This window comes from Drosophila rhopaloa, unplaced genomic scaffold (genome assembly GCF_018152115.1).
Source record: "Drosophila rhopaloa isolate 14029-0021.01 unplaced genomic scaffold, ASM1815211v1 contig_2, whole genome shotgun sequence".
In the NCBI taxonomy this organism is placed as follows: domain Eukaryota; kingdom Metazoa; phylum Arthropoda; class Insecta; order Diptera; family Drosophilidae; genus Drosophila; species Drosophila rhopaloa.
Window position 1 is genome coordinate 6,742,622 of NW_025335083.1, and position 16,688 is coordinate 6,759,309.

At 38.2% G+C, this 16,688-nt stretch overlaps 2 protein-coding genes across 2 annotated transcripts in view; one reads left to right on the forward strand and one right to left on the reverse strand.

Annotated features, from left to right (window-relative positions):
- Positions 1–397: 397 nt before the first annotated feature.
- LOC108052514 lies at positions 398–1,001 on the reverse strand. The gene has a single exon (XM_017134913.2). The coding sequence runs from the start codon at positions 955–957 to the stop codon at positions 595–597; it is 363 nt and encodes a 120-aa protein (XP_016990402.2). The 5' UTR covers positions 958–1,001; the 3' UTR covers positions 398–594.
- Positions 1,002–7,474: 6,473 nt separating this feature from the next.
- LOC108052737 (AF4/FMR2 family member lilli) overlaps positions 7,475–16,688 on the forward strand; it is a 63,205-nt gene continuing 53,991 nt past the window's right edge. The window contains 1 exon segment of the mRNA XM_044460354.1: positions 7,475–7,882. The gene's annotated coding sequence lies outside the window, so the exon portion shown is untranslated.

The following is a 16,688-nucleotide window of genomic DNA, read 5'->3' on the forward strand; positions in this document are numbered from 1 at the left end:
GCTGCCGTTGATTATGTTGTTGTAGTTTGTTCAGATTGTTGTTGATTTGAGTGTTGATTGTTGTTAGCGGAATGGGTTCGTCCCTCGGAGCTGTTGGCTTCGATTAGCCGAATGCCAGATCCGCTGGGGATCGGTGGGAAAGGTGGTGCAAGTGAGGCAAATAAAAGCTCTAGGCTTAAAAACTTATCACCATGATCTTTAATAATTTGAGCAGTCAGATATCTTATAGAAGTACCAGTGCAGTAAAACACAGGAGTTATTCTTAATACCGTGCCTATAAAAATGTGCTCTAATTAAATAATTTGTTAATAATTTCATTAAAAAATAAATTTATAAAATAAAAACCAATTTATTTATTAAGTTTTTAGTTTTCTGTTTATTTGTATACTTTGTTCTTAAGTTATTTCTAGATATTTAAAATTAGTTTTGGTTATATCCGTAAAAAAAATTATTGTTTATTACTTTGTAGTTTTTAAGACTAATATTTTTCGTTCTTTATATTAAAGAAATGTCAGTACATTAAATTAAATTTAATTTGATCACGAAAAGACTATCAAGCTTAGTTTAGACAGAAATTCCTTTGATCTCCTATTCCTAAAATAAGGATTCTGGCTCCAGGATCTCGTAGGTGGGCAGTGGCTGGACATCATTGCCAAAGTAGTTCGAACCACCGGGAGCGATCTCGGGCTGAAGATCACCGTAGAAGTTCTCGAAAAAGGGACTCTGGGAGAAGATCATCTTGGGCCTGTCGAAGGAGCGGCTCTTCAGGAAGTATTCCCTATTGTGTGGCCTCCTTATGGGCGATATCTGGTCCATGATGTCGTTGCTCATCCTCCGCTCCGCCGGCAGGGATGTGACCTCATTGTATATCGAGGATCGGGTCCTGGGTCGAGCCCAAGCGATGAGAATCAAACAGGCAATGACCAGGATAATGAGGGCAAGTTTAGAGCTCGACATCTTGACTGCTTGGCAGTTGGGATCTGAGTGTGCTGAATAAGCGACGTTCGTGGTGAATTTATAGCGGTAAATATATCGCACAGGTAGCCCCTTATTTTTAAGCACTTTTTAATGATGCCATGTGTTGGGCGTACCTGGTTTTACCTACCTTTTATTGCCAACAAATGTCTGAAATTTTGTTAAAATAAAATTCTGGGGTTTTACAACCATATGATGTTCGATAATTATAAATTTGGCTATGAACAAACATAACGCGAATAGAAAATCATCTTTAAATAAAAATAACAATAAACTACACTATGGGATGCACTCGAGCTAAATTCAGATACAAAATTCTTGATTTTAGAAGAATTACCCAGTGTCCATAGCTTAAAATATAGCAGCTTTCCTTCTATTTGCAATTATTTTTGTTTGGTTTTTTAAGTTATAAATGTATATAGCAAAACCAAACCTATAAAATATAAGCAAACATAAGGCTTATTTATAATTTTCAAACCATTTAAACAAAGTTTTTTTCTTGATTTTATGTTGTTGGTTTCTTTGTGTAATAAGTATAATATAATAAAATAAAACAGACATTTACCATGAAAATATAAAAAGCAGGCTGATTAATTCAATTACTTTTACTCGTAGTTTGGTGTTTGGAGTTCAATTGCCAAATGATTTGCATATATGTACTAAATGAATGCACCAATGGACTTAAAGGTTGCCGGCTGTTCAGATAAACGCTCCCAAGGAGTAAGTACTTTGAAATCCATCAAAACCCACAATTTCCCTGGCCGTTCCACTCGAGGCCATCACTTAACCCATCCACCTCATCAATCTCGGACATTTGGCTAACTATCCGCCAGGCGATCCGGCTGAGACGGGGACGGAGTCACTTAGAGTCGCCGACTCCAGTCCACTCCACTCAAGGCATCAAGATCGGCTGGGATTGGATGCGATGCCATTTCATGTTAATCAAACAACGAAATCCATCAACAGGTGACACACACCGCCAAGTGGGCGGCTGGAGGTGGGCTGGGGGGCGAAAAGGGGTGAAAAGGGGGTGGTGGGCAGCCGCGACATCCAGCAGACATGTCAGTGCGATAATGGTGCTACTTCTCCTCCAGCGAATGTGTGTGCCTGTGCAGGAGAGTATCTAAAACAACTTCATTCACAAAAATCGGACCAACAAAAAGAGCAGAAGCAAAGTAGCAGAGCATCTGCAAAAAGGAAGCTGGGCCATTAAAAATATCTTGTGGATGCCACGGCGAGGCAGATAGCAAGCGGCCGCCAGAAGATGCATCCGCAAAGGCAGAGGCCACTTGGTAGCATCATCATCATCATCATCGGTTTAGCCGCGGCTTTAGCTGCAGGAGCTGCGGCCTCGAAAGCACCCGGCTGCGGGGGCGGTGACGTGGCGGAGGGGGCGGGACAGGTCGCCGGTCGGTTGGTGGGCATGGCCTGGGCATCCACGGCCAGGGGGCAGCCAGGGAATAGCCAAGAAACATACGCCTAATGCCACAGTCATCGACATCCGCCATTTAGCTAATTAACCCAAGACAGGCCACTTGGGGCTCCTTCCGTGGAAATGCAAGTAGGTGCTAAAGTATATTAATAAAAAAATCGATAAGGAAGTGCTTTTTATTTTTATTAGGATAAAAATATGTCTTTAAGCCCTCACCCCATTCGGGAAAAGGGTTATTAAAAAAACATTCATTATATTCAAAAATTAATCAGAATTTAAAAATACAAAATAAGAAGAAATACAATTACATATGTCTTGAAATGAAATCAATTATGAAATCTGAGTGTATTTAATTGTTTTACAAATATATATAAACGGTGGATCAAAAGCTCATCTACATTAAAGTTACTAGTTGCCTTGAAATATGGGAATTAACCAATAATATGATTAGACAAAAGAGACCACAAATTCTTCAGCTTCGTCATATGAATTTACAAATTTTATGAATTATTAAATGGAACGCGAAAAAGGACGCGAAAAGGAACGCGAATTCTTGAGCTTTGAAGTCTTTTAAAACGTCGATACATTGACTGTAGATTCGATAGTCGAGCGAATCCAACAGGCACCAAAGGGTTAATCGATCTTCCATCAGTGTGCTTGTCTCCCTCCAGTCGCTTAGCTCCTTCTCGCTCCCACCTTTCTTGGCTTCTGACGCGGATTCTTCAGCTTCTGCTGCTGCTGCTCCGTCTGCGCAGTCGCAACTGTCTACATTTGTCGGCCTGCCTTCTCTTTCCCACCTTCCTGCCGCCGCCTGCTCCTCTCCACCGGACTCGTCTTGTTCTTCTTCAGTCGATTGGATGTCCAGCTTTCAATTTGCAACATAAAGCATCTTCATCGTGGGCCGCATGAATGGGCAAGTGACTGCAAAAGGGGAGGGAGTGGGATTGGGTGTGGGCTGGAGCTGGGAGCTGGTTCTCCGCCTCTTCTGCCGCCAAAACCCCCTTCCACCACCGATGATCCGGCAATTCAACAATCTAGCAATCCAGCAATCCGGCAATCCGGCATTGACGGTAGGCACTCAGGCGTGCCCTGGCGGTAGTCGCTGACCTTTATTGATTGCTGTTTGACCTCGCCAGCTATTGTGGCTGTTGCTGTTTTCGCCGTTTTTGCTGTTACTGTTGCATCTCCTAACCATTTGTACTTAGCCGATCGCTGGCATAGATTGCACTTGGCCAGCACTTCGGCGGGGGAAAGGGGCACGGGGAGGGGCGGCAGTGGGCGGATGGGGAGCGGTACACGCCCACTAGCATCGCCGCTTTGTCGTTTTGCTTTCTGGCTTTTTGTGCAGCCTTCATTGTTATTGCTCCTCTCTCCCATGCACTACAAAATATAATTTCTTCATCTAGAAAGTACTACTTTTTGAAATATTTTTTAATCATAAAATACAAATAATCTGAAAGAATTTGTAAACTATTAAATACATTTTGTAAAAATTATTGTTGTTATTTTTGTTGATAATTTATATATATTTTCCGTTTTTATTTTAATCAACATTAATAATCTTATGTATATAAAATATATATATCATAACTATCTAATTAAATCACCTTTCAGAAGAGATCTTGATGGAAAGCCAATTTTACAAGTAAAATGTTATTTTCGAATATTTTGTTTTGATTTTACTGACACAATCATTTTCTAATAAAAATACTATTTCGAGATATTTTGCTTAAGGGGCTGCACTATTTCTTTCTCTGCTGCCACTGTTATTCTTGTTATTGTTACTCCATTACCACGATCATGGCAGTTAATTTATATTCGATGCATCTCTCGGTCCTTTTCTTGGGGCTTCGATTTTTATACCCTTGCAGAGGGTATTATAATTTTGGTCAAAAGTGTGCAACGCAGTGAAGGAGACATCTCCGACCCTATAAAGTATATATATTCTTGATCAGGATCACCTCCTGAGTTGATATAGCCATGTCCGTCTGTCCGTCTGTCCGTCTGTCTGTTTCTACGCAAACTAGTCTCTCAGTTTTAAAGCTATCGGATTGAAACTTTGCACACACCCTTCTTTCCTTTGCACGCAGTATATAAGTCGGAACGGCCGGGATCGGCCGACTATATCCTATAGCTGCCATATAACTGATTGATCGGAAATGCCATAACTTTCGTGTTTGTAAAGTTAGGAAGTTGGGATTTTCTATGGGTTTTATATTTGGCCAATCAATCCGACCTACCAAATTTCATAAGGATCGGCCGACTATATCCTATAGCTGCCATATAACTGATTGATCGGAAATGCCATAACTTTGGTGTTTGTAAAGTTAGAAAGTTGGGATTTTCTATGGGTTTTATATTTGGCCAATCAATCCGACCTACCAAATTTCATAAGGATCGGCCGACTATATCCTATAGCTGCCATATAACTGATTGATCGGAAATGCCATAACTTTGGTGTTTGTAAAGTTAGAAAGTTGGGATTTTCTATGGGTTTTATATTTGGCCAATCAATCCGACCCACCAAATTTCATAAGGATCGGCCGACTATATCCTATAGCTGCCATATAACTGATTGATCGGAAATGCCATAACTTTGGTGTTTGTTAAGTTAGGAAGTTGGGATTTTCTATGGATTTTATTTTTGGCCAATCAATCCGACCTACCAAATTTCATAAGGATCGGCCGACTATATCCTATAGCTGCCATATAACTGATTGATCGGAAATGCCATAACTTTGGTGTTTGTAAAGTTAGGAATTTGGGATTTTCTGTGGGTGTTATATTTGGCCAATCAATCCGACCTACCAAATTTCATAAGAATCGGCGGACTATATCCTATAGCTACCATATAACTGAACGATTGGAAATGCCATAACTTTGTTGTTGTTAAAGCTAGGAAGTTCGGATTTTTTATGAGTATTAAGAATGCATCATATGAATAATTTTGGAGAATATAATTTACAGAGTATTCTGCAAGGGTATATCAACTTCGGCTCCGCCCGAAGTTAGCTTTCCTTTCTTGTTCGTAGTGTTTTTATCGTTTTTTTTTTCATTTTGAACTTCCTTTTTGATGGGTCGTTGTTGTTGCTGCTGGCGTTGTCGAAGTTGCCGAAGGTCGATGTCAGTCCTCTTCGTCGGTCGTCATTGACGCCTTTTCTTGTACTTAGTCTTCCATTTGCCATGCAAAAACAAAAGACAAAGGCAAGGCAACAATAAACAAGCTAGTACTCTGGATCTAGACATTTCGACTATTGGATACCCGTTTAGTATCAGTTGCCTAACAATTGTAAGTAATTATAAAACGATTCTGGGAATCCATTCTGCAATTATTAACATTTTTTATCTTTTGTATCTTTTCTCAAAACTTCGTGAAAAATCTGCGCCTCGAAATCTATCTGAAAAAGTCTTTCCATTATTGTAAAATAAAGTTTATATACTAAATATATACAGCGAATTTACTTAAATTTTATGTTTGTTTCCATATTCCTATATGGTAATAATATTCGATGCATCAACTTGATTTAGTAAAGCTATTTATTATCCAATATTATACCCTTCAAGTACCGGGTACTAAAACGCAGCACACTTTGGAAGCCCCGCTTTGTTTGGTTTCTATCGTGTAGTTTGTTTTGTTTGACAGTTTCTATCTGGAGGGGCTATCAAGAGTCGGGGCTGGCGAGTTGGAGCTGAAGTTGGACCTGGATCTGCAGTTGGGTCTCCAACTGCAGCCGTGGTTGCTGTCGTTTTGTTTGCTTAATTGTTTGGTTTCCCCCATTTGAATGGAGGTGGAGCCCCTTTGGCAGGGAAAATCGTTCGCTTACTCGAGGTGGGGACGATATTTTCCAGGGAAATAAATTAGCTGATTGAGGATAACCGTAGTTAGTGGCCTGGGTTGGGATCGAATGGCGAATGCAAATGCAAGCGGGTGACGTACAAGTGAATTATCACCTCATACATTGTGTCTCTTCTGGGAGATAGATACCTCCATCTTGTCGTCCTAATGGGGATCTGTGATGATACCATCGGAAACACGATTCGCCCTTGTTTTAATCACACACACAATCATTTTTTACAGTGCATTTTAATCATGTTTTGCTGAAATAAATTTTGTAAGAACTATAATTACACTAGTTTGCAAAAGGAATTGATTTCTTGTAACAATATAAAAGCTTGTGAGATGAATCTTTACATTTTGGTGGTTACTGTTTTAAAACTAGTTAAATAACATCCCATATTATTTTTTAAAGAGCATTTTAATCAACTTCTGCTGAAATCAATATTGTAAAACCTATTATTACACTTACAAAACATATAGATTTTTTTAAACAAAATAGAAGCTTGAAAAACAAATATTTACATCTTAGTGGTTTCTGTTATTTAGCACTAGTTAAATTTACATCTTAAAAAACTAAACAAAAATTCAATTAAATAAATACATAATAAACGATTTTCAGCATCAACCACCGAGACTCGATCGAAAATAAAGTTAAGATCTTGAAAAACGTTAAAACTAAACATATTAAATGCAAGCCACCTTAAGACGCCTTAAGATAGGCAACAGAAGGAATGGCTAGATATAATAAGCATTTGATTCTGTTTAGGAGTACTTTATATGGTCCTCCCTTCTCGCTGTTGTGTCCTTTTGTAAAAGGAAAAATTCTTTATCGATGTTATATTTACATTATAAGAATGTTTGTATAAAATATTGTTTATTTATTCAAACCTTCAAAAAAAGGACGCTTTTGCTAGCCAGTGTAATTATTGACCGGTCTTGCCTTAATATCAGCAGCAAATCAGATCACTTCATAATGATAATAATCACTCAGGAGAAATAACATGCTACACAATGAAGAGTAAATCTTAAGAGCGCCGCTCCCCTCTCCATCTCTCTTAAAGCAGAGCGTGCCAAACAAAATTCATTCATACAACCAGAGTTGTTGTTGTAATCCCCACTTGTCGCTCGCTCTGCGAGAGAGAGAGTGAGAGAGAGCGGCAGAGAAAGAGAACAACAAGGCCCCAAGTGTCGATTGATCAGTTGCTGCTGCACAGTTATTTTTCCAAAGCTCTCGAGTGCGGTTCGATGCGGAAGCTTTCTCGTGGCCCAACCAAACAATAATAACAAACGTAATTTAAACAATTAATCAAAACGCGGCGATCGATGGATATTGTTATTGCGACTGCAGGAGAAATACAGACAGATCAAAATGTTTGTTTAATTGCATGCCAGCCGCAGAAAACCAGCGACGATACGACAAGTGCCAGTGAATTATTGTACTTAATTTAACGTACAAATGCCAAAGCGCAAGTGTGTGTGCGTAGAGTCCGGCAGAGGAGTGTCAGTGTGTGCGTGAGCGGATTTATCAATTGCTCCACATAAAAGTTTTCATTGAAGTGTTTGACAGCAAAGAATTCCAAATTCCAGCGTGGAAGAAGCAGCAACAACGGAGGAAAACAGGGACGCAGCTTAAAACGGTAATTAATACAAACACACTCTTGATTCGGCCATAAACAAATGATTCAGCAAATGTCCGCCGCAGCAACTGTAAATGCAGAGACATTTGATTGAGCCGCAACCGCCACTACAGCCACAATTACAATTAAACTTGCAATTACACTTACATCGACGGGTGACAAAAGCTGTGGCGACGCATGCTTGCAATTAGTGGCTAACTGTTTCGGTCCACCTCTGCCTCACTTCTTCGCTCCACTCTCTTTCAATCTCCCGTGCTCCCTTTGTGCGTTTGTTTCGCGACTCCCCCCCATTTCTACAGCGGAGTCTCGTCAGAGTGACCTATTCCTACGTTTCTTTTTTTGCGATACAGATAGTGTCACTTTATTTTTGAAATTTAAACATTTTATTATTGAAACATCTAAACTTTTTTTTTAAGAATTTGCAGTGCAAAATTTAAAAAATTAAAAAAGTTAGAAACTCTAGTTGCCCTTCAAAAAAATATTGATATCTGTACATAGAAGCTCACCTCTAAGAGCAACGCAAAAATAAAAATTAATTCGTTAAAGAAAATGATTTTCAAGATGTTGCTATTAAATTTATATTTCTTCGAACTTTAAATAGCACTTTGAAAATCGGTAACAAATTTACTGTAAAATAAAACAAATTTAACAGCGTATATTGGAGTGGTCCTTAAAAATTGCCTTTTCAAGTCAAGGTTTGTGTTCCTGCTTCAACATTATTGATCGTTAGCATTTTCACATAATATTCTTAAAAATCTTGCATTACAATGCATTTTTAAAATTTTTAAATAAAAAGATCTCCTTAAAATAGGGAAGCATTTGTTTTCAACCAAAAATGTGTTTATTAGAGTTATAAAGGAACACAAAAAGATTTCGTATCTTGCAAATAAAACCGTATGTATCCCAAAGCAATCAAAGCGAATTGTTCTAAATTTAATAGTGAATGTGAACGCTGTGGGCCTGGTCCACCTGTACTTTGCTAGGCTTTTATGGTCATGCCGTGGACATTTTCCAAAGTATTATTTGCCATTTTGTCGCTTTCATTAATTGGCCTGCCGGTGAAACGGCTACCTGTCCCCTCTTGTAGATTTTGTTGTTGTTTCGCCGTGGCTCTCTGCGGAACGGTAAGTGCAAATTTAACGCTCTCTCCGCGGGTCTGTTTACAATCCTCTCCGGCACTATCTGTTGCTCTACACAGGAAGAAGAATATGTATTTTACACATCAATTTAAACAAAATATATTAATGCAAATTGAAATATTCTTGCGATATTTCCATTTATTTACTTCTACATTTACAATTATCAAACAGGAACAAGTCCATTATTCCAACTTACATGAACATATATATAATTTTTAACTTTATTATAATATCAAAATTATATTAAAAATGTTCATATTTATTTGACCTGCGATTTACATATGTAGGATTTGATGTAGGGCGGTTTTGTTTTGTGTGTAGTCGTCTCGAGCACTTGTTGCTTGTTCATTGTTTTTACAGTTTTTAAGTGGCGCTCATATCCGGCGTTTGTGGTTGTTGCTGTTTTTTATTTTTACTTTTTTGCGTTTGCTTTTGGGCCTGATAAGCGCACTCACCTTCCCCCTCCCCAACTCCCCAATTGTTTTTTTTGTATCTTGGCTTGCCGTTTTTGTTACAGTTGTCCTAAGTGAGTATGTGTGTGCACTCTACCTGCATTTTATTTGCATTTCGCATTTTTGATTACAACATTTTTTATGCGCTTTGCACTTTTTCTCTTCACCGATTCGCTGGCCTTGCCTTTTCGATTTTACCTTTGTTTTTTTTTTTTTGTAATTAAGTTGTTCTAAACCTTTGTGATTCAGTTAAAGGTTTTTGGCCGTAATGTCCAACTGTTTCTGGCCCATGGCTCATTGAATAATTGCCTAACTGGAACATGTTTTCACTTTAGACCCTTTTTTGTGAAGTTTTTTATTTTGTTTAATTACACTTAAATACACTTGAACCTTTAATTTATTTATTAAAGCCGCAATTAAAGCCTAGCTCTGAACTGATGTCCATAAATTTAATTAAAATTTAACTACAATTAAATTTGTTTCCTCATCGCCAGGCTTTACGTTTATTTCAACAGTTATTTTTAATTTGATTTGGATTTTAAAAAAATCTTAATAAATATAAAAACAGCTTTGTATTCATTTTAAAATCTACATTTGAGGTCAACGTATGAAATATGTTTTTAAATAAGTTTGTATACTTTCTGTCAATAAATACAAATTTATTTTGAATACTTTCTGTCATAATTTATTACTTCACAAAATTTTAATTAGAGTTCTAGCAGTAAAAACGGAACTCAATAAAAGCCAATCGAACCAACCGACGAATTACTTATTTATATCCGAAATGTACAGAATTATTCTCATATAAATCACATTACTTTTTACATAGCTGATGTGTACCAATTTTCGAAGGTTTTCCCTGAGTTCGTGAAGTCATATTAACCCCCATAGGAGACATAAGGCCATCTGTTGATTAACCGATCTCAGAGCGAATGCATTTTGTTTGCCCGGTTGCAGTTGATGTCTCAAAGTTCAGAATGTGAAAAAACACATTTCGGTTCGCGTTTAATTAAAGTTCAGCACCTCACTCAACCCACTCGACTAAAATCACGACATTTGCGATCATTAACACAGGCGCACAGCCACAGAAATATAGGCACACATGCGATCGAGTGTGGGCGCCCAGATCGGCACTCGATCATCTGTGGAAGCTGGGACAGACAAAGTGGATGCTTTATGGAGAAATATGATTTCATGTGGCGGCTCGAATCAAACAAACAGCGAACCTAAGCAGAAACAACAGCAAGCAATATTGTGGTGCTGCGGTCAGTGATTAACCTTAGGTTCAAGCAGCGATCTTTGATCTGTCAAAAGATCAAATTATGAAAAAGTACTACACGTCGGCGAAAAAAATCAGGGACCATAACAAAACGCGGCCGATCGGCTCAATTATGGGAAGTGATCTTCGCATCGAAAAACGCTGACCGAATATGGCGAGTACATAAAGTAAACTTCAAGTTACCCCTGCTTCGAGGATTGCTGAGATCGCGGCGGCGGCAAGTTCATGTGACAAAAATGTCACAGTCAGCAAGAAACGAAAAGCCGAAGCCGATCGGTTTACTCAACTCCCAAACTCATCTCATACTGAAACAAGAGGGGACCGATCTTCTGCAAACAAAAGAAAAAAGTAAAGAACGCCCTCATTGCCCTCAAAGTGATCGTCACTTGCTTTTTATTATTATTATTATTATTTTTCCGCTTTATTTCGGGGAGAACGGGTTATGGGATGATGAAGTGGCTGCGCGGCGGAGGTTCGTTTGTCTTCGTCAAATATTTACTTTGGAGTCCGCTAATGACATGAAACGGCAGAGCTGCCAAGGGAGACGGCAAAATTGTGATTTGAGCCGCAGGAAACTGTTGAATTTGTTATTATTAGCATTTATTTTTTATATTTTACGATTCCAGCTTGGGGATTTTCTTTTTGTTTTTTGGTCGGCGGGACCTTTATCAAGTGACAAGAGAGTTTGTGAGGTAAGCAGTTATGTGCCTGATTATATGATGATACCTGAGCCATTTCTCACCCTCGACGTGTTTTTGCGATACACTTTTCAATGAGCTGGCGAATTCCATTCACAAATCGTTGCCTAAACGGAAGTTGAGACTTCTCGAAAAGGTCAGAAAGATTTTCCAGAATTACTTAAAATTCAGACTTAAAATCTCGGTCTTCGTTTTCAATTCCAATGAAAATAGAGTATTCCCTAGGTAAGCAGAAACGATATGGATGTTTCATCAGGGCTGTGCGTGATTTTTCATTAATCTAGTCTACATTTGACTTTGTGTGACGTTGGTTTGTTACCATTTTTATCGAGCTAAGCTTTTTGGTTCCAGTCGCATAAATTATCATTGGATAGCTTGACCAATCCAAGCTTTGGCTAAGCAGTTTAAGATTTAATGTTCATTAAATGTTTTTAATTTTACTATAAATATCTGACTGTTTCTTTGCTTCTTTTATGGCTTATAGCAAAAACGTGTTAATGCTTGCATATATTTTTAATATTTTGGTTTTTGTTTTGGTTTGGTATTAAATATAAATATTTATATGTAGGCTTTTTGTATTTCTTTTATGACTTACAGGTTTTGTTTTGTTCGGGTTGGGATTGGATTTCGTTAATCTGAGCGTGTTTGCTTCGGTAGGTCAAGAGTTGAAAGATGGTCCAAGATAAGTGGGTAAGATGTGAGCTTGTTCAACTGCTAAAATATACAGTTCGATGAGATGGGGGTCAATGGGAATGTGGATCATGCTTATATTGCGTGTTGGAAAAGCAGATCTTTACGTTTTATATGATTGTTTCAAAATATTGTTTTGGCAACAAAACCGCCATGTTAATGCAAGGAAATACTCATTGATAAAGTCAGAATCAAAAGATAAATATATTAAAGAGTTGTTGAAGAAAGGACGTTTTGCTCTTACAACCATATAGAATAATGAAATTCACAATAAAATACAATCACCTAACGATGTATTCAGCTAGCGATGGCAATGACAATACATATAAGGATATTTGTGAGCCTTCGCGTCTCCACTTTCCGATCTTGCAGCACGCAAACAACACGTCAGTCATGACCATAAACACTTTGGCTGTCCGCTTCCGCCTCGTTTATATTTGACCTCCATTCCCTGGGCCTTTGCAGGTGTCACTTTTCGAGTACAGTTGCCACACGACCGACCTGACCCCTCGAGCTGGCCCATAACGATCTTTGTCGTCTCGACCAGCACTTCTCGCCTTAAAAGTTTTCGCTCGTTCGTTGATTTTGTAGCTGCCATGTTTTTGACTCACATCCCCGGCGACAGGCTTCGCCTAAACTGGTGCAAAAAATGAAGAAAACATGCAAAAAAAAAAAAGAAACAGCTGAACCCAACACGCTGATGCTGCCCACACGCCTCGACATCGACTTGACTTGACTCGGCCTGGCCCGTCTCAGATCCCAGATCCCAGGTCTCAGTCTCAGGTCCCTCTACCCAAAGCCCAAAACCCAAAGACTCTGCAGTCAGTCTGTCGTCTGACAGAGTTGAGTTGTAGTTTGGTTCACAAAAAATGAAAATGGCAAAAAGATAAATACATTTTGTAAGTTTCTACAGTGCGGATTATGACAGTTTATCAAGAACATAGATACCATTAATACTCACTATTTGTGCTCAGAAAATATCACAGAAGCCTAGGAAATACAATAAAGATTATTTTTATTAACAATCGGTAAATACATTAAATATTTATTGGCTTAAGTTGATAACTGAATTATTAAATTGACAAATTAATGGTATTTCGTATAGTTAATACGCAATTTGATTTTGTCAACAAACTTGATTGTGTAATAATTTAGATAAATGCTTAGATAATCTTAAATTCCGGACCGTTGAGTTAATTATAAACCTTTCGACTTAGCTTTTATAGCCTTTTCAAAACTTTATTTCAATTATTACAATTTTTAATTTAACATTTAAGCACTTTATTTAAATTTTCAATTCTTTTGTAAGTAATAGAAACTTATTATAGATTTTTAAAGCTAAATAAATAAATATACATATTATTAATCATTTTAAATAACACATGAGATATTGAGGTCTTGAGGCTCTCAACGGTTCCAGACCCCAAAAATGTCAACCAAATTCAAAATTAAGTTCAAACCTTCCAGTGCTGGCACGCAGTGTATATCCTAGCAATTGGCAGAGTTAGCTAAGATTCGAGCAGCGTGTTCCGCACATCTAGAGTATATAGTCTACAAGTATCTATATCCACGTTCATGCCAGATACCCCCACTCGCACTCACACCCCTGTGCTGACTATATTCAGATCGGTTCAAGCTCTCGAATGAAGTGAACTCGAGGCGCGCAATATGTCGCTGTCATTTTGGGGACATGTTTGCATGTGTGTGTCGCCGATCGAGTATCTGTGTGTGGGGCTCCGTGCGTGTGTATCTGTGTGAGGGCAAACGGGCGTTCGTTTTTGAGGTCTGGGCATCGGTCGATGTCGGTGTCGATCGGTCGGTCGTTCGGTCGGGCGCTTGGCATTAGCATTTTCAGTGTTGCTTTATTTTTAGATGCGCGAAAAAAAGCCAACAACAAAAACGGCAACAAAAATTGCAAGTGTCTGCGTTTGGGAGTGTGTGTCTGTGTGTGTTTTTCTTCAATATTGCTCAAAGGTGACTGACTGACGGTCTGATGGACTGCCAAACCAACGACATTTTTGACATTGTGACCAGCAGTGCCCAAAGGCATCTTGCACCACATTTTTAGCTGAGGTTCCTTGGGGAAAAAACGGAGAAAAAGAAAATAACGCGATCACAGGAAACTCGAAACATTTCCATCTACTCTTAAAAACTGGAACAGTAAAATGCACCAAGATCATTAATAGTTTCCTCTAGTTTCCGAGGATGGTTAAGAAAATTAAGTTAGGTATAATAGAGAACTTACAGAAAACATTGTGCTGTTTTCTGTAAGTTCTCTATTAGCACTGGAGAATAAGATTAATTCTGATAAAGTTAAAAAGTTATAAAATAATTCAGCAGTAAAAGGATTTATTACCAATTAAACAATTTGATCGTGAAATCTTTTATAATTGCCATCCACATTACTATTAAAATTGTGATGTATTTTTTACATCTATTGGAGGACCAAATAATTACTTTAAAATAACTATTCTTTTAAATATATTTACACTTAAAATTAAACTGAGAATAATTTTTTAATATTTTCCTTCAGAAAATCATAAGAGCATTGGTATCTACAAATCTATAATTTGCAATTTTAACAAGTATCGTTTGTATATGCTAAAAGATATTTCACAGCTTTAAATAAAATCATTTATATAGGCTTAATTGCAATGAATGGTTTGTTTGTGTTGAAATCTAAACAATAAACATTTTTTAAGGCGAAGTTCCAACTACAACAAATGTTGAGTTCATTAACATTAATAAAGGATTTTATAAATGAACTTTCAATAGACCGAATAAAATATGTTAAATATGTTAAATGAGAAAAATTCAACTATAGACATCTAATCCAATTAAAATTGTCTACAAATCAACTTGTCAAGTCAACACCTTATTGAAAAATGAACCGAAAAGAAAGATTACTGGGAAGGTGGCAGGTTAAGAACGTGTTATCCCCGATATTTGTCTCTGTCCATATGCAGTGCAGCTTTTACCAATTTTTCGGAGTCACATTGCGGGCTGTGGATGTTGGATGTTCCCTGCGATAGTTGTTGCTGTTCCTGGAGACGCGTGTTGGCAAACGAGTCAATTGGTATGAACTGTCGAACTGTCTTTCGTTTTCGGGCCACAAAAGCGGCATCTGCATCCATCTCTGTCGTGCGACTTTGCCCTCTCTTTCTGCGGCCTGCGATTTGGCAAACTTTGGAGATCGTCTCGTCCCACACAAATACGGTCGGAGCCACGGGCAATACTTCAACACACCTTGACTTGCCCCTCATCAGCCAACCTGGCGGCATTCTGTGCTATCTCTCTCCGAGTTGTCAACCGTAGTCACTGTTGTTATTTTTTTTTTGTGGAAGATACTGCGCCCTCTCACCTTGCCCCAGGTATGCCTTCGATCCGCTGCTATTTTCCCCGTCTGGTTTTTTCCTTCTTCGCTTTTTCACATATTTGATTCATTGATGTACTGCGTGGATGTCGTTCGTTATATGTGGATTTATATATGTATGTTTGGTCCGCGAATATATGGCCTGCACCCTGACAAAATATTAATTTCGGTTCAAAATGAATTGCAGTGGCTGGTTATAAGAATGTGATTTAAAGACCCAATCGAAAATATTACATAAATAAAATTTTAAATTACAATTTTTATTTACTTTGAGTGAGAATATTGTTATTCAAATATATTCCCTATTAGTTGTTTCCAAAAGAATTAATATGCTTTGCTTGGAAAGTTAATTTTAAAAAATTAAAGTCTCAGACCCTAACGTCAGTGTGTGTTTCTAGCCACCTGTATATCAATGATTTATTGCTGATCTACAAGTGCTATAAAAAGTAGTTGACAAGTAGTTGAGCAAATAGTGCAATCTAAAATGTGTCAAAAACAACAGCGGGCTAACACTTGGCTCTAAACTTAAAAACATATCAAGTCGGGTAAGGTATCAGTAAACTGTGCAATTCCCGTGAAACCTCCACCTGCAGTTATAGTATTTAATATAATTAAAATACATTTTAATATTTGTTTAAAGAATTTAAAAACAACTGTCTAAGATACACTAACATTTTTGTTGACTGCGCATATCTTTCGGATAAATGGATACATATCTTATTATATTTACCTATTTATCTAACCGAAAGTTTGCTGTCATTTGACTTTTTGCCTGGCCAACATATACGATGCTTATATCGCTTATATATATATATATATGAGCGGCAGAAATGTATCTCACAGATACTTGAACGAGCCAGGCTGCCTTTTGTTCTTCTTGGCAGTTCGGAGAATTTTTTTGCGCTCAAGCGAACTTGCAAAAGATCACAGACCTTCTGACCTCTCGCTCTCTCGTCGAGCGCCCTGCAAAAAATATATGCGAGCAAAAAAACAGACCTGAGTTGGGGCCGCCAGAGATACAGATACCGAAGTACCACAATATATGCATGTCCCCTTTGCCCCCATGCCGCCCCCGCACCCCGATCCACCCCCTCCGCCGATGTCGTCGCCGTCGGTCGCAGAGTTCTAAAAATATTTCGCCGCCAACTCAGGTCGCATCGTCGGTCGTCGCCGAG

Bases quoted from the DNA above. Each gene is read 5' to 3' on its own strand.
- LOC108052514 (XM_017134913.2), bottom strand. From the start codon at position 957: ATGTCGAGCTCTAAACTTGCCCTCATTATCCTGGTCATTGCCTGTTTG.